Here is a 24,948-nt window from a genome sequence, read left to right as displayed (position 1 = left end):
TAATACACATTATAATTACTTTTTATGGTTTTGCTTTTCCCTTCATGAGTAATCACAATCAATTTACTGAAATGTGTTATTGCTGGAGTTTGCGTTCGGGAATTGCTTTGCCTACAGACATCCAAGTTGCCATGACATTATTTCAAAGATGTCTTTCATTTTCTTTATTGTTGTAGAACAACTGTAGATTGCAATTGCAGTAAATGACAAGCAGATAACTATCCAAAAAACTGAGGTCTGCCAGTAGGTTCTAGAAGTGAAGTTTTGTTTTAATTTGTTAAAACTCTGAAAGGAAGGGGATGGAATTTCTTTTTAATATGACAAGTATATCACTGGTTCTGAAACTTGAGAATTACAGAACACCACTATGTTTCAAACAGATTACAGCTACATGATCCAGTGTATGTTTGGTCAGGTTCATTGACCTAACTTGCAAATGTAATTCATGCTTTGCTCCCTTATAACATGACAGGTATGTTAAATGATTTAATATGCCCCATTTTGTAACCTGTACTCTGTTAAACTCTTTCCTAATGTGATGGGACAGAAAGTGTCCTTGTGCACTGATAAATGAATGCTGTTATGCTCTGGTGATCCACTCTGCACATATTGTTGGATGGAGTACTTGCACACTGATCCAAAAGTGATAAGGGTCAAAATAAGTGATTTTTCAGTTTATTACTTGCATCTGTCACTGAGCATCTTTTTGCTTTTTACATTTAAGGTGGAATGTGAGTGTTTTTAATGTGTACCTTGTCTAGACAGGGGTTGTGCCTACTAATTTCTAGATTGAGTAGGAGTTTCTGATATTACAGGTCTGGATTCTTCAGTCTCTCTCCTCTATTCTCTAGAGGAATCTTTTACAGTCCTCCAAGTCTGCCTCTCATATGGCAGAGTCACACCACAGAGTTTGTAGCTGTTAAATTGCTTTTTTCCCTCTCTCGTTCTCCCTCTCTCGTTCTCCATCTCTTTTTTTCTTTGTTCCCCTATGAACTCTGCTCTCCCAGGCTATTTAGGATATTACGCTACATCTTTACCTCTCATCTTAACATTCTTCAGAGCCCTCTGGCTGAGGACATCATTCTTCTGGCAGCACGTTCTCCTTTTTAGTTCAGTCCCATCTTTGCAATGTGATTGAGGCTGCCTTATGTTCCCTGCTGTGCTATGTTTGCTGCTAGTTTGAAGTTACGAATTCTCTTTGAAACATATTCAGTGTTTTCAGGCAACTTGTGTGCATTAATTATTTCTGAGTTGAATGGTTGAAGGAAGTCAGTAGTCTCTATGAATCCAAAATTGTCAAAAATAGGCCCCCTCACCCATGAAGCTAAGGTTGATATTAACTCAGTACGAGGTTTTCATAAAATCACAGAATCTTCAGGTTGGAAGGGACCTTTTAAGGTGATCTAGTCCAACCCCCCTGCAATGAGCAACCAGAAATCAAGAATAAGCAAAAAAAGGGACAAGTAAGAATTGTGTTCCATACTTCATGGTTCATACTTCATACTGGGTGAGGAACTGGCTGGATGGCCGAGCCCAGAGAGTTGTGGTGAACGGCGTTAAATCCGGCTGGCGGCTGGTCACAAGCGGTGTTCCCCAGGGCTCAGTTCTGGGGCCGGTCTTATTCAATATCTTTATTGATGATCTGGATGAGGGAATCGAGTGCTCCCTCAGTAAGTTTGCAGATGACACCAAGTTGGGTGGGAGTGTTGATCTGCTGCAGGGTAGAAGGGCTCTGCAGAGGGATCTGGACAGGCTGGATCGATGGGCAGAGGCCAACTGTATGAGGTTTAACAAGGCCAAGTGCCGGGTCCTGCACTCGTGTCACAACAACCCCATGCAACGCTACAGGCTTGGGGAGGAGTGGCTAGAGAGCAGCCTGGCGGAAAGGGACCTGGGGGTGCTGGTTGACAGCCGGCTGAACATGAGCCGGCAGTGTGCCCAGGTGGCCAAGAAGGCCAACAGCGTCCTGGCCTGTATCAGGAATAGTGTGGCCAGCAGGAGTAGGGAAGTGATTGTGCCCCTGTACTCGGCACTGGTGAGGCCGCACCTTGAATCCTGTGTTCAGTTTTGGGCCCCTCACTACAAGAAGGATGTTGAGGTGCTGGAGTGTGTCCAGAGAAGGGCAACGAAGCTGGTGAGGGGTCTGGAGCACAAGTCTTATGAGGAGTGGCTGAGGGAACTGGGGTTGTTTAGTCTGGAGAAGAGGAGGCTGAGAGGAGACCTTATCGCTCTCTACAACTACCTGAAAGGGGGGTGTTGGTCTCTTCTCCCAAGTAACTAGTGATAGGACAAGAGGAAATGGCCTCAAGTTGCGCCAGGGGAGGTTTAGATTGGATATTAGGAAAAATTTCTTCCCTGAGAGAGTGGTCAGGCATTGGAACAGGCTGCCCAGGGAGGTGGTGGAGTCGCCATCTCTGGAAGTGTTCAAAAAACGTGTGGATGTGGCGCTTCAAGACATGTTTTAGGGGACATGGTGGCGCTGGATTAATGGTTGGACTTGATGATCTTAAAGGTCCTTTCCAACCTAGTGATTCTGTGATTCATACAAAGATACGCAGAAGGCATAACTGGACTTTTTTCTAGAGAAGGTCAGGGAATGGATTTCTTCTCTCCCCAAAAAGAAGAAAGAAATGGATATCTTTTTGTCTAAAAAAGAGGTTTTTATAGTCTTTTGCTAAAAACAGACAGTTGTATTGGCCTTTTGCTTTTTAGGGCTTTTTTTGAAGAGAATGAGAAGATATTAAAGTGTTTTTCACTGGTGAGAGAAAATTTCTTAGGTACAGTACAAGCTGAAATTATTGTTCTTTTTGAGATTAATAAAAAAATTACCTTTGGTTTCTGTTTTATGCATCAACAGCTGCATCCATCCATTTATTTAAGTATGGCTCAGATAACTTAGTTTTATAAGTACCAAAAGAATTTTGACAGGCCGAGCAATTAAAAGTTTTGTAAAAGCTTTTAGAGTTTAGTTGATTGCTACCTAAGGGAATTTGATTGGTCCAATAACCCTTATAATCACTATTGTAGCCATGCTGGAAGTGCTTATTTGGTAAGTAAGGTCTGGAAGTCTGAGTCTTCCCTCTGGCAACATAATTGAATACTTTTTTTTCTTAGAGATTTATTATAAGAATGGCACTGAAATAACCTTTTTTGTCACCTCAGAATGAAAGAATTTTCTTACCTGATCAAATCATATGAAACCTGAAGGAGAGAATAAGCCAGTTATTGTAGTAATCTATCTCTTCCTGTTGGTTTTGTTTTGCTTTGTTTTTAAAGGACTAACCAGCCGGGAATGTTCACAAAGAAAGAATTTGATCAGTTGGCCTCAGCAATAGACAGCTTCAGTCTCATGACATATGACTATTCAACACCACAACGGTAAGAATCTATCTAACATTAGAAGAAGATTGCTGAAGGAACTGATTCCCAGTTAAGTGACTACTAAATTTGCAGTATGAGTTCATTTTTTTAGTAAAGTGGATAGTGTGTTTTAACTGTATCAGATACTAAAGTTTTGTATTAGTAATTAGGATAGGTGATTTTTGAACAAGCCAATAACTCAGGATATTGTTTAACAGCAGTATGTATTTGGCACTTAGATATTGTGAAAGACTATAATCGAGCTAAAAAATGATCCTTTTACTAGTTCTGTGATACTTATTCTTTTCCAAGCCAGGTTCTTTCGTTTTTAGTTATTTAGCACAGTTCTCCAGGATAGGTACACAAATAATCTAGTACATGTCATTTTTGAAAAAATTCGCTTTAAAGCACAATTGACAACTGATTTGCTTCATCCTGAGGCAGCAGACTGCATTTTGGCAGCACTGCTGATGTGGACATGCTTAATTTTTTTTTTTTTTTCCTTTTCTTCCACTAGTCCCTTCCCTCATGCAGCAGTTCATCAAACCAGATCAGGGAGCTGATCTGACTGAAAAATAACACAAAACCCCACTCTTGTACATGAATATTCATTTTCAGGAGCTTACTATTTTTAACTGTGTGAAAGTGGAACAGCAATGTAGTTTAGAGGTCCTTAAACTCTACAGAGACTCTTTATGTTACTGTTCTCCAAAAGCATGGTTCATTTCACCTCCAACTTGCAGGTAAGGATATGCTTTTGTAATTCCTGGGAGATTCTGTGTATCTTGTTTCAAGGTGGCTGTCCAGAGTTAATATTGTGGTAAACTGGCAGATTTAGAAATGCTATCATTTCTGTGTTTATTACACCACTAAAACCTTTGTCAGCTGTAGTATATTAACATTTTGATAATGTCTAGACAGGTTTAACAAAAAGAAACTTTTGTCTTTTCTGTAAAGAATTTATATACCTCCTTCCTATCTCTCCCCAGGCCTGTCTGTGCATCTTCAAGCCTAGCAACCTAGGGGAGAACAAACATGATCAGAAATGTGTACTGAAGTTAGAACAGTTTTTTGTTGCTCTCCTGCTGGAATATGCAGCTCCTGAATCTAGCTAGGGTGAAGCTAAACTGGATACATCTATGAAGACGAGGTGCTAAGGGATTTTGTACAGGCTATACAAACCCATCAGGAACCCTGAATGCATTTTGAAATACTGGGTTGTAGGCTGCATCTTTCCTGTGTGGCGAAGCTGCACCATGCTTTATGCCGTATTAAAATCACAGGTTCTGTTATGATGCAGTCACATCTTTATGCTTTCACTGGTGCTTTAAGTTACTTGGGCTTGACCTGGAGCTGCTAATCTTTTTTACTTGAAAGGAGGAGGAAAACATTCTTCAGTTCACACTCATTATACCTGAAATAAATGTAGTTTCTGATATGTAATGCTTTTAGTCTGAGAAGGGATTTGATAAAAAGAATTCAAATCTTTTTCACTTGAATTTTCTTTGATTGGTCTGAGTATATGAAATACAGGATAATACATATGTTTTCTCACAATTTCCAGCAACATTCCTGTACTATATTAACACATTGAGTTTTAATGGCACAGATATCCCAAAGGTTTTGAGGCGGATAAATAGTAAGGAGCAGAAGATACTGATATATGTAAGACTAGAATATGCTTTTCCTTCTATCATGTTATCAAAAATCAGTGCCTTTTATCATGTTAGTGAGCGTTTGCAATAAAGCCTGCTGTCCTCTCCGAGATAGGAATGAAATGAGCACAATATCCTGATACTATATGTATGACAATTCAATTACTCTGTGCATTAAGGCTCTACTCTTTTTCTTAATGTAGCTTTTTGTTAGGTAATTGCCTGTTTAGGATTTTATCCATAAAAAAGTGTTGAATAATCATTGAAACCTGTCCTGCTTACCGGTCACTGATTTTATAGTTCTTTCTGCAAGTAAATGGTGGGTTTTGTCCCAGTATGCTGTGCCAGTTCACAGTAAAAACATTGAGGATGGCAGTGGAAAACAACTGAAGTCATACAGAGTTTTGAATTATTGTTTGGCATTGTGCCAGGCTCAGTGACAGAGAAAATCTGCTAGGTGGAAACCTTTTCCTACCCATTGTAAGAAGTTTTGTGTCCTTTCACCTTAAAAATGTCACAAAGTCTAGAGCGGGGCAAGCATGTTTTGTGCATCAGTACTTCAAGCCACTGAGGAATGTGCATTTAACCTTCATCGGATTGTAAGTTAACCTTCACTGATTTTTATGTACCATAGTTTGCTCTTTACAGTTACACTAGTCAAAAAGAGAAGGCTGAGAATGAATGTGTACTTTTTTTCTGACAACCCGTTTGATTTTTGCTAACTCGGCAGACCTGGTCCAAATTCCCCTCTTCCCTGGGTACGAGCATGTGTTCAAGTACTGGATCCTGATTCAAAATGGAGGAATAAAATACTTCTAGGGCTGAATTTCTATGGCATGGACTATTCTGCATTGGGAGCCTCTGGGGAGCCAATCCTTGGTAGCAGGTAAGAATTCCCTTGGTAGTGAGTACTTAGGTATGATATATTCTCACAAATATCTCTCAGAAATTCGCAGGTATTCTTGTTTAGAAATGTGGATGTGTTAGTAACATAAAAATGGCAAAGTGATAAATCTGCACATGAATTAGTAGCTCACCAGTTAGAGTAAGACCTGTAACTTCTCTTCCCTGTACAGAAGTGTAGATAGAGGGCACAGTGACTCTGTCAGAACTCCTGTGGAAAAATAATTTGTGTAGTTTTCCCTCTTTCCTCTATCCATGTTTGTACATGCAGTTTTCCATCTTTGTGTTAAAATGTTCTGCAGTATTCTCTTATGCTCTCTATAATTTTGGGTTCATGCATTTGACCTAAAGATTGTTTCTCTCAGCTCCTGCAGTTACCTGTTACTTTGAAATTTGATATTGGTTTTAAACAGCAATATGCCACCAAGTTTCTTTTGAGTAGAAAAAGCTGCAATAAGCTCACCTGGAGACAAAAATCTTTTACAAAATGAAGTATTCCAAAGCCAGCCTGAAATTTTGTATTGATTCTCAGGGGAAAATGGTGGGTTTAGTTTTGGTAATAGCCACCTATAATAGTAGTAAGCTTTGTAGAAGTGCAGTCAGGGTATAGTACATCAAGCCTGTATACATACAGAAGAAAAAGTAAGAAAAACAGTGTTAATTTGGCAGTTTGTTCAGAAGTTTGTTATTAATTGATAAAATAGGACGAAGCCAAATGGAAACAAACCTAAAGCACAAGACATGACTGTTCTCACTTCCAGAGGTTACAAAGTTCATTACACCCCAGGATATTTCAGTATAGTAACAGATTGCTGGTTAGGCATTGAAATACTATCTAAGGTGGATTGTATAAGGTAAGGGCCTGAATTTATGTCCATGCCTTTAGTTACACAAACACTTTGGCATCATTGCACTTGCCTCTGCTGTCTTCCTGCTTCACCTTGGCTGTTTGCAGGGGTATAATACTGTAGACACAATTTTGTCCCAGTGCTGAATTGTGTTTGAATCTGGCTGAATAAGGGTGGGAAAAATAAAACCATTGTCTACAGTGAAAGTTACATAGTGAGTATATCAGAATGGCTTCTGTAAAGCTAGTTGTAGTAGGAAATGAAAAATACTCAATAGTCAAAGCGTTGTTGATTTACAAGCCTAATTATATAAGCTCAGCACAATTAATGTAGCTTCACTCTAATATTTACAGTTCCTTTTACAGGTAGGAGTATAGGACTATCTAGCAGAAGAAAATTGTTTTTTTCTGAGCTGCAACTTTTGGAATGAAGTTTCCACTTGAAAATATGCTGCATACTAGGATGGCATCTACTTTTACTTTTCATAGATTATTCTGGACTATATTACAGTATTAATCATGTTCGTTTTTAATTAATGGCAAAAATATCCTAGCTAAGAGTCATATATGATTAATCTAACTTTTACTGAAAAAGACTATGTTTCCCTGCATGTAGGGCACTGGTGCACAGAACAGGACACTGTTTCATACAGAGAATGATCCTTTTAACATGTTTTTCATTGACAGACCATTGTATTGTAATTTTTCAGATACCTACCAGAAGCAAGGTTCTGGCCAAAGTCTTAAGAGACTTTGAGTTTATGCATAAAACACATTAATTTTCACTTTGCTGCCTTACCCACTAAAAGTTGGTCAATGGTTAAGTTTATTTTTCCAGAAATATATTTTTGAGCATGCACAGTTATGTATTAGTCTTTGCTGTATTTGTCATGTGTAGTAATGTAGTAGTAAAACAGGTTCAAGGTAAACCAGCTTCAAAATAGGCCAAGCTTCTGACATAAAACAGAAAAAAAGGTTATTACTGTAAAATAAGCTTTCTGTCACTTAATTGGTAACAAACTGTTTGTAAGGAAGTCCTAGTTTCTAGCATCTGTGAATCTTTGAAAACTATCACTATCACATTGAATTGAATTCCAGAATATGTACAGCTTGTTCAGAGATGCTCTTTCCCCCTCCCTCCAAAAAAGCTTCCCTCTTACTCCGTTGTTAATACTCTGGCTACATCAGTTTTTTCGTTCTCTAATGACAGATGGCTGAGGCTGATACTATTCCTTCTCATTTTTGTACCTTCTTCACACTACATAAAATGGCTGCTCAGAAGCTGTGTCCAGTGTAGAAGTGGATGGCTTGATTATTTCTTTTTTTTCCACCTTGGCTCCTTAGTGAATTTGAGCTTCCAGGTTCTTGGTGACTGTAATCCAGTGTTAGTCATGACCTGTAAAAAGTGTTGAAGGATTGAGTCATGGCTCTTTTAAGGCACCCTCCCTATGTTGTAGTGATAGTGATGTTAAGATACAGTACTGGTATTAAAATTAATTCAAAATCTGTTCAATGAAGTGTAGTGTGGTGGGTACCAAATTTTTTTGTTGTCAGTTTCTCTTCAGGTTTTTACATTTGAAATCTATTGCATGTACAGGTCTCCAACACGCCAGTGCTCCTTGGCACACTGTAAGGTGCGCACTGTCAGTCATGGGACTCTGATCAACAGAGAGTCTATATAATCTTTAATAAGAGAGCTGGAGAGTTGTAAGCTTCAGTGGCAAACTGTATATTCTCAATAGTTCGATGGAAATGTAGTATGCACTTAAATTGATTATTAGTATAGCTTACACATAGGATTACATGCAGAGTGCAGAAACCTTTGCTGGTCTCCTGTTTGTGGCTTTTTTTAGGATAGGAATTATGTGATGGAAAGAGGCTCTGAACATAGGTAGATTTCATTCACTGAATATTTTCTTCAGTCCAGAAGTTCATAAAATAACTTTCAGTAGGATGCCTATTTGCATAAAATATTATCTGGCAGTGTTTTTTTAACTGCAGAATGTAATCTAAAGATAGAAGTACTTGGTTACCATTTTGCTGAAAAGATATACAACCTTTGCATGTAATATCTTTTTTCTTCCATACACGCCATAAAAAGTAATATGTATATGTGCTTGTGTACATACATATATATCAGGATTAAATGAAATAAAAACAATTTTTCTTTTACAGCACAATGTGGTTTGGCTTTGGGTGTTGTTACAGTAGGAACTATAGTTTATATTTGCAGTAACAATGTGCTCATCTTACAGCTTGTATTACTTGTTAATACAATGAGTCAGTCTCAGAGATTATAGCGCATTCTGATGCTTTAATCAACCAAGTACCATTGTTTAGCTGTAGGGAAGCTACATGCCTGTATATACTAAGTTCTGACATAATTTGTATGAAATACTAAGCCTGAAATAAAGGTGTTTTGCCTGTGATTCCCCAAATCATCTCTAGTGCTTCTGGCAATGTTTTCTGCCCTCTGGTGTCAAGAATCAGGTGTCTGAACTGCTAAGATGCAGTCATTAAAACTTACCACTGTATTAAAATCCTGTCAGAACATAACCATCTGGTGTTGCTGACTTGCTGCTCTAATGATCATAGTTTGTTCCAGCATGTCCTGTATTGATACCACAACCTGACAGTATTTCTTCTTCACCTCAGAACTCTGTCTTGGGTGAATAATTCTTCAGTATACCCTGAAGCTTAAGAAATTCTTTAGCTGTGCTACAGAATCTTTACCTTTGTGACTTGTAGTAGGTCAGCAAGCCACGCAGCCTCATGAGTTTCTTAGTTCCGATGTTCTCTTTTCACCTTTAGCCATCTGCTCTTCAGAATCTTTCTTAATCATTGGGACATTATATTTCAGTTGCAGTAGTACCCATTGTTTTCTTTTGCCTTCTCATAGAAGGTTAGACAGCAGTGCAATGGTGTTTTCCATTCTATGCCATCTAAAATCTGTAGCCTTTATGACCTGAGCCAAAAGGGAACTGATACACTTCGTTGCTAGTTGTCAATCAAAAGCTATCATGTGGCAATGGTGCTACTTCCATTTAATAAATCAGCATGCTTTACTGAGCACATCCCTGCTAAGTTCCATGTGTTAAAGATATTTTGTCCTCTTTTTTTTTTGTCTAGTGCTGAAAGAGGGACGATACATCTCTGATGTTCCATCTGGCTATACATAACTTTTGAATATGTTCTGCATCCAAGCTGCTTTTGTTCCACACATAGCTGTTGAAAATGGATATGTGAATAACTCCATTGTTGCTAGACAATGCTGTATGTGCTTACCTTTTATTTAAAGGAATCTGAATAGGGATTTTTATGTTAATTTTTAAACGTTTAAGAGGATTGATGCAATAAATTGCCAGTTGAAGCAAGGGAGAAACTAATTTGAGAATGCATTGTGCTATTCAGAGATAGCTTGCAAGTCATCTTATTTTCTATGTGAGGATGTAGAGTTCCACTGAGAATTTTATTGGCTGCCTGCCATTCTGTAAATAGCAGGTAATAAAAAGTGTTACTTGGAAACAGTTAGAGGTGAGCTTTTTCCCTGAATTACTATGGCAGTGTCTTTATTAGCAGCAATTTAAGAAGATTTGAGCCAACTGTGACTCATGATTTTGTCTTACAGAAGGTAGCAAAAAACCTGTGCAAGAAGCTCTTTTACTCTTCAAGCTTCAAGGCTTTTACAACATAATCTCTTCATGCTGTAATTCTCTCAGGATTTCCATTACTTCCCTGCATACCAGGACTCTGTCTCCCCATTTAATGAATTTTGCTCATAGTTTATGTAACATTGGGGAGATAGTATTATTTCAGATAAACAGATGGACCAAATAATTCTCTTGATCTGTTGTTCACCTCTCCATTGGAGAAAATGTTAAACTCTCTCTTCTTAAATTATACTGCTGGGTCAGATGATAAAATCATGGAGGAAGTTACAGTTGGGCCTGGGATTGGAAAGAGGTTACTTCTATATTCCGAATGTGTAAATAAGTCAGGAGTTTTTCAAGAGGTTTGTTCTATTAATTTCCCTCTGGGATATTCTATTATGCATGGCTGCCATGGTATATCTGTCCCTCCCTCCCTTTAGGAATGGAAAGTGAGTGTGAGCTGTTAGCTGAACGTGAAAGACTAGTTAATTCACATGAGGTAGACTGAACCTCTTACGAAGTAAAATATATTATCATATTTCAGCTTGTCCAAGTTGCAAATATGACATTAAATATACAAGCTGTTATAATTGGTTTTTATGTAAAACACATTCCTTATTTCTTTTGAAATGAGGGAAAGATGGCTTGTATTTATTAGGCAAATGATTGGTTCTGAAGTTCAGTTGTACAATGGCATATTGGGTGTGGGTGAGTGCATCTGTTTAAAAAAAATCTACTTGTGATGTGCATTTTAAATAGTGAGCATATTGCTGTGAAATGTGCTCTTCTCTGTCTCTCAGGATCTTTTTTTAATAGTAAATTTGCTACAGGCAATATTTAGGCAGTCGGATGTTGACAAAATAATAATGATATAGTTCTTTACTGTCTCATTATTGTACTCTAACCATTAGAAGATAGCATGATGGAAACGGGAAGAATACTTCTGTAGTTTAAAACAAACAAAGGGAAGAGCCAGAAACCTTTACTTAAAGTTAAATTTACTTATGTTCATAGATTTGCATGTGAGTGTCTGCACCCAGTATGAAGTAAAGCAAAAGACACTTATTGCTTTGGAAGCCTTATTCAGGCTTGTGAGATCACTAGTGGTGGACCTAAACCCACTACTAGCCCTGACTGGATCTTTTCAAATATATGGTGAGTAACGAACAACATACAGGTAACACTATGTGTGTATCCAGATTCCTCTGCTATCAATCCCTTAGCTCTCATTGCCCCATTCTCTCTCATGCTCAGTGCTGAAAGGATAATGATTATTTTTTTCCTGTTGTTGACTGTTCCTCACAAGAACTCGTTGTGTTCAGTTCCATGGCAAATCAATTGGGGATGAGTGTGAGAAGGGCTTCCTGAAAATGCTTAGTGTCTTTATATGAGTTAGCCTAGAGCTGGCTAAGTGCACTGTCCTGACTTGTTGGATCATGTGCAGCATAGATTCCTCTGGAACACTTCTAATTCTGAAGGCATGAAGTTGTCCTCTTTTTGAGCCAAAAGACAGCAGCCTGGTTGAAGCTTATCAGTAAACCTGGGACCTAGCCACCACTGACCGGGATGCATGCACTAAAGTGTTGGCTCCAGGCAGCTGAATATCTTTCTTTTTATTTATAACCTGGGAGTGTTTTTGACCTTTTCCTGAGACAGATACATCCTGGGATTTTGGTTTGTTTCTTGTTTGTGGTTTTGATTTTCTTGATGTCTGTTTCCTCCTCACCCCCAAACTATTTTATGTCTAAGTTACTTCCCCCATTGGTTTTGATGAGGTGGACCACTTTGTCATTGATTAGTGTGTCTGATTGAAAAATTGGGCTGGCTTGAAAAGTAATGGAAAACGTCTTTCTGAATACAAATACTGTAAGACAGGGCTTGTTTATCCTGCAACTTAAATAGAGCCATACTCTGACTGTCTCTTCTCTTTACTAGAAAATTGACAGTAATGAGATCATTTGTATTTTGTTGAAGGAGGGGCATTGTTTGATGTGTAGTGTATGCTTGGGTTTTTTTAAGACAGTCTTTTCTTTTAAGTCTTAAAAGAAAGCTGCTTAGAGTTTTTCTAATCTTAAACTCATTTTGAGATCCTTGTTACCTAATTTTAACAGTAGTCTGTTCAGTGTTCTGTTCAGTGAATTGAACTACCATGATTGTTGGAGAAGCAGTCAGAATTAAAACCAAGACATAACTTTCCGTAGGCCTGTTGAAACTAATCTGAATATCATCAGTATAGATTTAAAAGTTGGAATGAACTTTCTTCAGAACTCAAATATAATTTCAGTTGGTTGAATTTATAGGAAGACAATTACATACTCCTTCATTTGCCAAAAAGCACCACTTTTAAAGCTTTATTTATCAAGCTCTGGAACTTAGGGTAAATCCTGATAAAGCACGGTTCTGTTCCTTTTTTTTTTTATTTCTGACCATGCTAAAGTCATGTCTGGGGTTGTTCAGCCTGGAGAAGAGAAGGCTCTGGGGAGACCTCACTGCAGCCTTCTAGTACTTAAAGGGTGCTGTCGTGGTTTAGCCCCAGCTGGCAACTAAGCACCACGCAGCCGCTCACTCACTCCCCCTCCCACAGTGGGACGGGGGAGAGAATTAGGAAAAAAACCTCGTGGGTTGAGATAAACACGGTTTAATAGGACAGAAAGAAAGAAGGAAACAACAATGATAATACCAACAAAGGAATGTACAAGAACAAGTGATGCCCAATACAGCAATTGCTCACCACCCAGTGATCGACAACCCGTCCCCGAGCAGCGATTTCCACCCCCCGGCCAACTCCAGTTTATGTACTGGGCATGACGTCGTATGGTAGGGAATATCTCTTTGGCCAGTCTGGGTCAGCTGTCCCGGCTGTGTCCCCTCCCAGCTTCCCGTGCATCCCCAGCCTGCTTGCTGGCAAGCCAGCACAAGAAGCTGGACTGTCCTTGGCTGCTCAGCAACAACCCAAAACATCAGCACATTATCAACAGTTTCTCATCCCAAATCCAAAACACAGTCTCACACTAGCTTCTGTGAAGAAAACCAACTCTATCCTGGCTGAAACCAGGACAGTATCCACCGCTTATTCCATACCATTTACGTCATGCCTGGGTCCTGTACTTTTCAATACATTCCAGTTATGCATTATTACTCTTCCTGTCTTTTAATATATACACACAGATATCACTTTCTTAGTCCACGGGCCATCACTTTAAAATGTCTGTGTAGTTCATTCAGTCCATGACTGCGGGCTTCATCCATCATAGCAGTCTCTCAGGGCAGGGGAGATGGTATGTAGTGTTGGATTGTTATCTGGCACGGTCCATGTCCATGATCTGCAGGTCGAAGATGTCGGTGTCGAGGGAATTGTTGGACGCAAGCTGCTGAAGCCAGTTCCATCACTGCTGCACGTTGCTTAGTTTCAGTGAAGCTCATTCTTCATCAGTCTGGGTGATTCTTACTGTAATACCAGTGATATGGTAGATAGCAACCATAGTAGTAGTGTCATACTGTATTGTGTAACAATTAACATAATACAATTCAAATCATTGACTATTTTCACCCAAAATCAAGTCTCCTTGAGGTACACATCAGACTTCCCCATGCTTCCGCATTACCCACCAAGTGCACCCAGGTCCCGGGGCAAAGGCAGTCCCGCAAATGGGTTTGTCTTTACCTGAGGCAGGAGTAACCCAGACTGTCTTCCCCAGCATATTTCTCATATGCACCACAGGGACTTTATCCCCTTCTACAGTATGTAAAAGTTTTGATTGGGCAGGGCCGGCTCTATTAGTAGATCCCCTAGTGTTGACTAACCAGGTGGCTTTTGCTAAATGTTTATCCCAATGTTTGAATGTCCCGTCACCCATTGCTCTCAGTGTAGTCTTTAACAGTCCGTTCTATCGTTCAATTTTTCCAGAAGCCGGTGCATGATAGGGGATGTGATACACCCACTCAATGCCGTGCTCTTTGGCCCAGGTGTCTATGAGGTTGTTTTGGAAATGAGTCCCATTGTCTGACTCAATTCTTTCAGGGGTGCCATGTCGCCATAAGACTTGCTTTTCAAGGCGCAGGATAGTGTTCCGGGCGGTGGTATGGGGCACAGGGTATGTTTCCAGCCATCCGGTGGTTGCTTCCACCATGGTAAGCACATAGCGCTTGCCTTGGCGAGTTTGTGGAAGTGTGATATAGTCAATCTGCCAGGCCTCCCCATATTTATATTTCAACCGTTGTCCTTCATACCAGAGGGGCTTTAACTGCTTGGCTTGTTTGATCGTAGCACACGTCTCTCATTCATGGATAACCTGTGCAATAGCGTCCATGGTCAGGTCCACCCCTCGATCCCGAGCCCATCTATATGTTGCATCTCTTCCCTGATGGCCTGAGGTGTCATGGGCCCACCAAGCTATAAATAATTCACCCTTATGTTGCCAGTCCAGATCCACCTGAGCCACTTCAATATTAGCAGCCTGATCCACCTGATGTTTTGATGTTCTTCAGTGGCCCGACTCTTGGGTACGTGAGCATCTACATGACGTACTTTTTATGACTAGATTCTCTAGTCAGGCAGCAATATCTTGCCACAATTCAGCAGCCCAGATGGGCTTGCCTCTGCGTTGCCAGTTGCTCTGCTTCCATTGCTGTAGCCACCCCCATAGAGCATTTGCCATATACCATCCATGAGTCAGTATAAAGATAGAGTATTGGCCATTTTTCTCATTCAGCAATATCTAAAGCCAGCTGGATGGCTTTCACTTCTGCAAACTGACTTGATTCACCTTGTCCTTCGGCAGCTTGTGCGACTCGTCGTATGGGGCTCCATACACTGCCTTTGATGTTTGCCTACAATACGACAGGACCCATCAGTAAACAGGGCATATTGCCTTTCGTTCTCTGGCAGTTCATTATATGGTGGAGCCTCTTCAGCATGCGCCACCTCCTCTTCTGGTGATATTCCAAAATCTTTGCCTTCTGGCCAGTCCATGATCACTTCCAAGATTCCCGGGCGATTAAGGTTTCCTATTCGAGCCCGCTGTGTAATAAGCACGACCCACTTACTCCACGTAGCATCAGTCGCATGATGTGTAGAGGGGACCCTCCCTTTGAACACCCAGCCCAGCACCGGCAGTCGGGGTGCCAGGAGGAGCTGTGCTTCAGTACCAACCACTTCTGAGGCAGCTCAAACTCCTTCATATGCTGCCAATATCTGCTTTTCAGTTGGATTATAGCAGGACTCAGATCCCCTATATCCTCGACTCCAAAACCCTAGAGGTCGACCTTGAGTCTCTCCTGGTGCCTTCTGCCAGAGACTCCAGGTAGGGCCATTCTCCCTGGCTGCCGTGTAGAGCACATTTTTAACATCTTGTCCTGCCCGGACTGGCCCAAGCGCTATGGCATGAACTATCTCCTGTTTGATTTGTTCGAAGGCTTGTCATTGCCCCATTTAAAATCATGCTTCTTCTGGGTCACTTGATAAAGAGGGCTTACAATCAGACTGTAATTTGGAATATGCATTCTCCAGAAACCCACAACGCCCAGAAATGCTTGTGTTTCTTTTTTGCTAGTTGGTGGAGACGTAGCTGTTATTTTGTTGATCACATCCGTTGGGATCTGTCAATGTCCATCTTGCCATTTTATTCCTAAAAACTGTATCTCTTGCGCAGGTCCTTTGACCTTTCTTTGTTTTGTAGCAAAACCAGCTTTCAGAAGGATTTGAATTATTTTCTTCCCTTTCTCGAAAACTTCTTCTGCTGTGTTGCCCAATACAGTGATGTCATCAATGTATTGCAGATGCTCTGGAGCTTCACCCTGTTCCAGTGCAGTTTGTATCAGCCCATGGCAAATGGTAGGGCTGTGTTTCCACCCCTGGGGAAGTCGATTCCAGGTGTATTGGATACCCCTCCAAGTGAAAGCAAACTGTGGCCTGCACTCTGCCACCAAAGGGATTGAGAAAAACGCGTTAGCAATATCAATGGTGGCGTACCACTTGCTTGCCTTTGACTCCAGTTCATATTGAAGTTCTAGCATGTCTGGCATGGCAGCGCTCAGTGGCAGCGTGACTTCATTCAGGCCACCAATAGTCTACTGTCAGTCTCCACTCTCCATTAGACTTTTGCACTGGCCATATGGGGCTGTTAAAGGGTGAGAGAGTCTTGCTGATCACTCCTTGGCTCTCCAGCTGACAAATCAGCTCATGGATGGGAATCAGGGAGTCTCTGTTGGTGCGATATTGCCGCCGGTGCACTGTTGTGGTAGCAATCGGCACCTGTTATTCTTTGACCCTGAGCAACCCCACCAGAGAAGGGTCCTCTGAGAGACCAGGCAAGGTGGACAGCTGTTTAATTTCTTCCGTCTCCAAGGCAGCTATACCAAAAGCCCACCGGTACCCCTTTGGGTCCTTGAAATACCCTCTCCTGAGGTAGTCTATGCCCAGGATGCACAGAGCCTCTGGACCAGTCACAATGGGGTGCTTCTGCCACTCATTCCCAGTTAGGCTCACTTCAGCCTCCAGCACAGTCAGCTGTTGGGATCCCCCTGTCACTCCAGAAATACAGATGGGTTCTGCCCCTATATGGCTTGATGGCATTAGAGTACATTGTGCACCGGTGTCCATTAAAAGCCTTATATTCCTGTGGGTCTGATGTGCCAGGCCATCTAATCCACACAGTCCAATAAACTCGGTTGTCCCTCTCCTCCGCCTGGCTGGAGGCAGGGCCCCTCTAGTCCTGGTCATAGTACTCGTTACCCACTTCTTGTAAATAGGAATCAGAAGTCCCTTCAAGAGGATCAGAGGTGAGATCAGCTCTTCTATTCTTTCTGGGGAACTGCCCACTGGAAAGTGGAGCGACGATTTTTCTGGAGGAACCTGAACCCCCTTTTGTAATTGTTTTTCCTTGCAGCTCGTGTACTCGTGCCTCTAGGGTCGAGGTAGGTTTTCCATCCCACCTCCTCATGTCCTCTCCGTAGTCATGCAATTGAAACCACAGGGTGGCTCGCAGTGTGTATCCTCTATATCCTCTCTCTTGAACAGAAGGTCGCTTACTCCTAATGGCTGAGACACTGGTCCGTACGGGTGGAGGGTAGGGCATATCCTCTTTGAATTGCCGGAACTCCCGGGACAGTTTCTCTACAGCAGAGACGCAGGCCCGTAGAGAGGAAGAGAGACTTTCTTCATATTGTCGGAGTTGGCCAGCCAATTCATCCACCGTTGGTCTCTCTCCGTCTTTCCAGGCCATTACTGCTAATGAGTTGGCATATGATGATGGTGCACTCCGTACAAACTTCCGCCGCATAGGTCCCGTGCGATTGACTTCATCTGGATCTTTGGATGATTGTCCATTGTCCAAGTCACCATAAATCACTTCCAGCACAGCTAGCTCCCTCAGGTACTGGATACCTTTCTCCATGGTGGTCCACTTGCCTGCTGGAATAACTATCCAGCCTTGGGGCAGATCTCTGGGTGATATTCTTAAATTGCTTGCCAACCTTAGACAAAACTGAAACAATGGTCCCCAGAAGTAGCAATAGAGGTATTTTAACTACCCAAGTGTGTTCAAAATATGGAAAAATTATTGTGATGAAGGAGGAAACATTATGATAGAGGGTAGCAAAGGTACCATTCTGCATTTCCTCCATAAAAAACGTTTCAGAGGCAGAAGTATAATTGCTAATCGTCTCCACAAGACTGTAGCCAAAATACAGTAACGGTTTTAGTACAGAGCTCAGATGATACCACATTAAGCCCACTGTCAGTGTTCTAAAAACAAAACTCGCGAGTACAGCAGCCCACAGAAACCAACACCGATCCTTAACATGTACAACAAAGACAAGAGCATCATGCAAATCAAATAACCTGCTATTGTGACCTGCAACCGTTATTGCCTCAAGCCCCACGTTGGGCACCAAAAAGGACTGTCATGGTTTAGCCCCAGCCGGCAACTAAGCACCACGCAGCCGCTCACTCACTCACACTCCCACTCACCCTCCCACAGTGGGATGGGGGAGAGAATTAGGAAAAAAACCTCGTGGGTTGAGATAAACACGGTTTAATAGGACAAAAAGAAAGAAGGAAACAACAATGATAATACCAACAAAGGAATGTATAAGAACAAGTGATGCCCAATACAGCAATTGCTCACCACCCAGTGATCAATAGCCCGTCCCCGAGCAGCTATTTCCGCCCCCCGGCCAACTCCAGTTTATGTACTGGGCATGACGTCGTGTGGTAGGGAATATCTCTTTGGCCAGTCTGGGTCAGCTGTCCCGGCTGTGTCCCCTCCCAGCTTCCCGTGCATCCCCAGCCTGCTTGCTGGCAAGCCAGCACAAGAAGCTGGACTGTCCTTGGCTGCTCAGCAACAACCCAAAACATCAGCACATTATCAACAGTTTCTCATCCCAAATCCAAAACACAGTCTCACACTAGCTTCTGTGAAGAATACGAACTCTATCCTGGCTGAAACCAGGATAAGTACTTATAAGAAAGATGAGGACAGACTTTTTAGCAGGACCTGTTGCAATAGGACAAGGGGTAATGGTTTTAAACTGAAAGAGTGTGGATTTTGGCTAGATATAAGGAAGAAATTTTTCACCATGAGGGTGGTGAAACACTGGAAGAGGTTGCCCAGGGAGGTGGTAGATGCCCCATCCCTGGAAACATTCAGGTTCAGGTTGGACGGGGCTCTGAGCAACCTGGTCCAGTTGAAGATGTCCCTGCTCATTGCAGGGTTGGTTGGACTAGATGACCTTTAAAGGCCCCTTCCAACCCAAAGATTCTATGATTCTTCAGTGCTTGGCTGTATATATGCTGTCAAGCCTGTGGGCACAAAAGTGATGCTGGGGACCCAGTGCTTACACAATGAGTCTTTGGGGCTTTTTTCTTTGTGATGACTCTAGTCTGGTCTTAGGGACTGAAACTCATTAGCAGTTAGAGTGCCTCTTCTGCTGCTGTTTCATCCAAAAACTCCAACTTTAATGCCCTCCAAGACTGCTCCGTGATGCAGACCAAAATCTGTAGCATTAGTTTTTCTTGTAAAAGCTCAATCCTGATGTGAACTAGAAGTTTGATGTAGGCAGAATCATACAATCTAAATGCTTCCTTTCATTTTGACATAATGCTTTTAAACAGTACAATTGAAAAAAATTTACAAACCATATAGATTACTCTTTGCATAAGGCAGTGAAAAAAATTATGTAAAAATATTTTAACATTTCTCAAGGCTGTTTTCTGTGCACAGTTGTTTCAGAGGGCAAGAATAACTGTGCATGTTTATTACAATTTTAGAGAAAAGTAGCAATCGCAGCAACAAAGTATGCAGAGTGATCTAATTCCTGATGGAAGGACTTCATAACCGAATCAAGAGCCGGTATGGAAATGTGTAAGATTTAGGAATAGGCTTGAATCCTTGAAGTAATACTTACAGAAAATAGTAATGGAGCATCTAGCTACACAGTCTTTGAAGTAATAGAAGTGCAAGTATGTTCCACAACATTAGCAGCTTTTGATTTGTGCAAACAGCTTGTTTACACTTGGAGTTATACACCAGGGTATTGAATGAGGTTTCTGCTGATAACATTTAGTAGCAGTATAAGGTCCAAGTAATTTTTTCTTTACATTTTTATGAGATATTTCAGTATATTATTAACACCAGGAAGTAGAGGGAGATGGGGGTTTTCCCCCCTAAAATAGTTCATGCCTATTTTAGGAAAATTGATCTAGAAATGTTGAGTAATAAATTCTAGCTAAAATATTTTTTGGATTTTGTGTTCTAAAAGTAGGAGGGTTGCATTTCAGAATGTTACTGGAACATAGCATTGTTCATGGCTAAAATGGAAATCAAGGCAAACTCTGATATTTAATCTACTTTTAGAAAAAAACCACAGTATTATGAAAATTATTACAAATGAGTTATTTGGAAACTCAATGACATTTACAACATTATGCCCAAAATATATCTATACATCCTAAATAGCTACCTCATTCTGACAGTTTTATGTATGTGATCTCCATGTTTAAATCAAATGTTGGCTTTGTTACCCTATTTTACAAAGAAACTGTCTTTGAAAAAAAAAATCCCTCCACACATGCACATCTTTGTAAACCTTTTGCAAATAGCTTCCACCTTTTGTTATTTACCTGCCCTTAAGGTTGGGGGGAGGAAAGAAAATTCCTCTAGAATGGTATTTCATGTAAAGTTCAAGGTAGCTGTATTGCTAGGCTTAGAGCAGGTACATGTACCCTGTTTGAGTGAGGCCATTGGTAGGGCGAGAGGGTTAAAATGGAGTCTCCAAGTTCTGTGACCCAGTTTCTGTAAGATTAGGTATAGTCCTACTGCAAACCCGAAACACAGGGTGGGGTTGTAGATAGCAGGTGGTGCTTGCAATCTTGAATACAAAATTTTCTACTACAATGGATGAAACCCAGAGGAGGTCATCTTATCATTAGCATTTCCTTGTATTTACCAAAATTTAAAGACATCAGTGTTTTAGAAGATTAATTTTTTTCCTGATGGAGTGAAAGCAAAATTTCCCTGAGTCCTGGGCTTTGACTCCTAGTAACTTGTTTTCATAAGGTATTTCTAGCTGAGGGGTAGTTGTGGGTTAGAGGTCTGTGCTTAATACGCTGATCACTTGGAGCCATAAATTTGGAAAGGTAAAAGTCAATGAAGCTGTAACTTTCCATATTCTTGCTGCTTTGAATTAGTTTTAATGGATTTAGATATAGTTACGTTTCACTGGATTCTACATTTTATAGTAATGAGGCACTAGACAGTTTGAGAAAAGTCAATGTAGAAGTGGAATATATTTTAGTATTGACAGTGCAAGTGAAGTTATGATTGCTATTGGGAACGATAATCTATAGAATTGGTCCTATATTTTAGCATTTGTGGATTATGAGCATATGGATAGGAATCAATGAGACATATATCCTTATGGAGACCTTTATGTACCAAGCCTTGGAAACTAATATGATCATTGCAAATTGGTATTGCTGAGCCCTCATTACCCAGTGAATACCCAATGAAAACATCGTGGAGATCATAGTGTCTCTGCAGTTAACATTGAAATTTTGAGTTATAAATATGATGTGGGTGTCTCATATCACCTTGGTTGCTGCTTACTTAGAAATTAAAAATTTTGTTTCTTTTGTATTGGGATTGCACTGTTTTTGGTTTGGTTTTTTTTTTTTTTTTTGACATTAAGTCTTAGCTGGGTCTAGGTATTCTGAAGTGTTTCGTTTACCCTGGTTTTGTTTCTGTGCTTGAGTTTGCATATTGAAGGCCTCCTGAACAATTCCCTTTTTGATGATCTATGTATCCTTGGGCAAATGAATTAGAAGACAGAGGAATGAGTAGAATAGTTAAAAATGAAGGGTAAATTGTTTGTAATTTGTAATTATTCTTACATTTGAGCCTGGAAACCAATATTATAAGCATCTGTATGTGTAAAGTGGATATCATGTTGCAAAGGTTTAAATCCTAAGTGTCAATGTCTCTGTAAGACTTAGTTGAAGATGCCAATTATAAGATTTTTAGGACTATGAGTTGAAAAGGGCAGCAGACACAGTGCTTCCATTTAAAAGCATAGCCAAGTATAGCAGTACCTATATGATACTACTTCTGATTTAGAAAGAATTATACTTAAGAATATTTTAGCTGTTGTTTTTATTCTTCCATGCAAATTTAATTATAAAAGAAAAACAGCTCTGTCTTACAAAAATCAATTAAAATTTAAGTCAGGAGAAACTAAGGTGCTTGATAAGCGTAAAGTAAATGTAGTCTCCCTCCATATCAAAAAAAACCCCCAAGCATACCACTGGTGGTAATATGTCAAGCTTACAGAGAGTCCCACCAATAAATTTCAGTCGGATCTGAAAACCACTCAAAAGATGTAGAGTTTTCTTCCTGCTCCTTACCCCTAGAGACTTCCTTGAAAAAAATCCATAAAGGAGTATTGAGCATAAAATATGCCTGCAACCCTGTAGTTGACTGGCAGCATTTATTTACCAACTGTTTTAAGAATAATAGAAAATCTGTGGGTTTTTAAAGCAAAAATCTGGTATTGAATCATGAGCTTGGCTAAAGTAAAACACTGATAATTTGTAAAGAAACCATTTGCCATTAGTCTTTTGTCATTATCAAGATGCATAATAAAGGAGTGATGGCATGCATTGCATGTACAGTACAGTACAGTAAGATCACCCAGGATAAGTAATATTTTCACAGAATCACTAGGTTGGAAAGGACCTTCAAGATCATCAAGTCCAACCATTAATCCAGCGCCACCATGTCCCCTAAACCATGTCCTGAAGCGCCACATCCACACGTTTTTTGAACACTTCCAGAGATGGCGACTCCACCACCTCCCTGGGCAGCCTGTTCCAATGCCTGACCACTCTCTCAGGGAAGAAATTTTTCCTAATATCCAATCTAAACCTCCCCTGGTGCAACTTGAGGCCTTTTCCTCTTGTCCTATCACTAGTTACTTGGGAGAAGAGACCAACACCCTCGTCGCCACAACCCCCTTTCAGGTAGTTGTAGAGAGCGATAAGGTCTCCTCTCAGCCTCCTCTTCTCCAGACTAAACAACCCCAGTTCCCTCAGCCACTCCTCATAAGACTTGTGCTCCACACCCCTCACCAGCTTCGTTGCCCTTCTCTGGACACGCTCCAGCACCTCAACATCCTTCTTGTAGTGAGGGGCCCAAAACTGAACACAGTATTCAAGGTGCGGCCTCACCAGTGCCGAGTACAGGGGCACAATCACTTCCCTACTCCTGCTGGCCACACTATTCCTGATACAGGCCAGGATGCTGTTGGCCTTCTTGGCCACCTGGGCACACTGCCGGCTCATGTTCAGCCGGCTGTCAACCAGCACCCCCAGGTCCCTTTCCGCCGGGCTGCTCTCTAGCCACTCCTCCCCAAACCTGTAGCGTTGCATGGGGTTGTTGTGACACGAGTGCAGGACCCGGCACTTGGCCTTATTAAACCTCATACAGTTGGCCTCTGCCCATCGATCCAGCCTGTCCAGATCCCTCTGCAGAGCCCTTCTACCCTGCAGCAGATCAACACTCCCACCCAACTTGGTGTCATCTGCAAACTTACTGAGGGAGCACTCAATTCCCTCATCCAGATCATCAATAAAGATATTGAACAAGACCGGCCCCAGAACCGAGCCCTGGGGAACACCACTTGTGACTGGCCACCAGCTGGATTTAACGCCGTTCACCACGACTCTCTGGGCTCGGCCATCCAGCCAGTTCGTCACCCAGCGAAGAGTAAACCTGTCTAAGCCACGAGCCGCCAGTTTCTCCAGGAGAATGCTGTGGGAGACGCTGTCAAAGGCTTTACTAAAGTCCAGGTAGACAATGTCCACAGTCTCTCCCTCATCCACTAGGCGGGTCACCTGGTCATAGAAGGAGATCAGGTTGGTCAAGCAGGACCTGCCTTTCACGAACCCATGCTGGCTGGGCCTGATCCCTTGGTTGTCCTGCAGGTGCCCTGTGAGCACTCTCAAGACCAACCGCTCCATAATCTTCCCCAGTACAGAGGTCAGGCTGACAGGCCTGTAGTTCCCAGGATCCTCCTTCCGGCCTTTCTTGTAGACGGGCGTCACATTGGCAAGAATCTGTTTTATAGTGCTGTGAGAAAGATTTATAAATAGGAGTGAACTAGGAACATAAAATCCTCAAGTGCAATAGTAGATAGATTTAAGCAACAGGGAGTCTTTGTCAACAGGTGAAACAATTTGTTCTGAAGGACTCCTCAGTAAAGCTGTACTTGAATAGGAAAAGAAGTGATCTGTTAGCTGCAGAAAAGAAAAGCTAATGTCTTCAAAAACAGTAGTAGTTTTAAAGCATGGCAAAAATTTCATTTTCTAGAGCTGACATTGAACCATTTGTTTCAAAAGACATTACTGTGCATATTTTGACATGTGCTGTTCAGAATTACATTCTAAATAATTTCTTTTCCATTCACTTCTTCTAAGTTCACTTAGTTACCAGAATTCTCTTCTTAGCAACGGACGCAATTTATGATCACCCTCTCTGCTCTGCTACATGTTGACAGCTTCTCATTTGAAATTAGAGTGTTTCTGTTCACACGGATGTGATGGGAAATTATCTTGGGATTTTTAACACTTATTTCTGTACATTCTGTGTAGAAAAAACCACTGAAGCAGTCTAGTGTAATACACTGATACCTGTAGAGGATTTAAAATTTTAAGAATGGGTTATTTCCAGGTTTTTTTTATTACCTCCCTAGTATCCTCTATTACAAAAATAATTAAAAAAAATTATCCCCTATTACTCTAGACTACTAGAGTAGTAGCTAATCTAGGTCATATTTTCTGCTTGGCTATTTGTTTCAGCCACTGTTCTGAATCCTTCTTGGATTCTGACATACATTTATCTGCTGTTTAAATGTCCTGAGCTTGGAACTCTCTGCATTTAAAGTATTTTGGCAGCTTTAATTTCATTGCTATCTGAATTTTAGTAATAGGATATTTCTTGAGCTGAAAATTTTTCAAAAGCTGCTGATTTATACAACAAAA

The 24,948-nt window shown here is 41.0% G+C and overlaps 1 protein-coding gene across 1 annotated transcript in view; it reads left to right on the top strand.

The window, feature by feature from the left end:
- The window catches only part of CHID1 (chitinase domain containing 1), a 135,055-nt gene that overhangs the window by 43,178 nt on the left and 66,929 nt on the right, over positions 1–24,948 (top strand). The window contains exons 8-9 of the mRNA XM_082000679.1: positions 3,277–3,378; positions 5,746–5,901. Coding sequence (XP_081856805.1) covers positions 3,277–3,378; positions 5,746–5,901 — 258 coding nt within the window. The remainder of the gene's footprint in view (positions 1–3,276; positions 3,379–5,745; positions 5,902–24,948) is intronic.

This window comes from Phaethon aethereus (assembly GCF_964289735.1).
Source record: "Phaethon aethereus genome assembly, chromosome: 5".
NCBI lineage: Eukaryota > Metazoa > Chordata > Aves > Phaethontiformes > Phaethontidae > Phaethon > Phaethon aethereus.
This window is presented reverse-complemented; position numbering and strand designations above follow the sequence as displayed.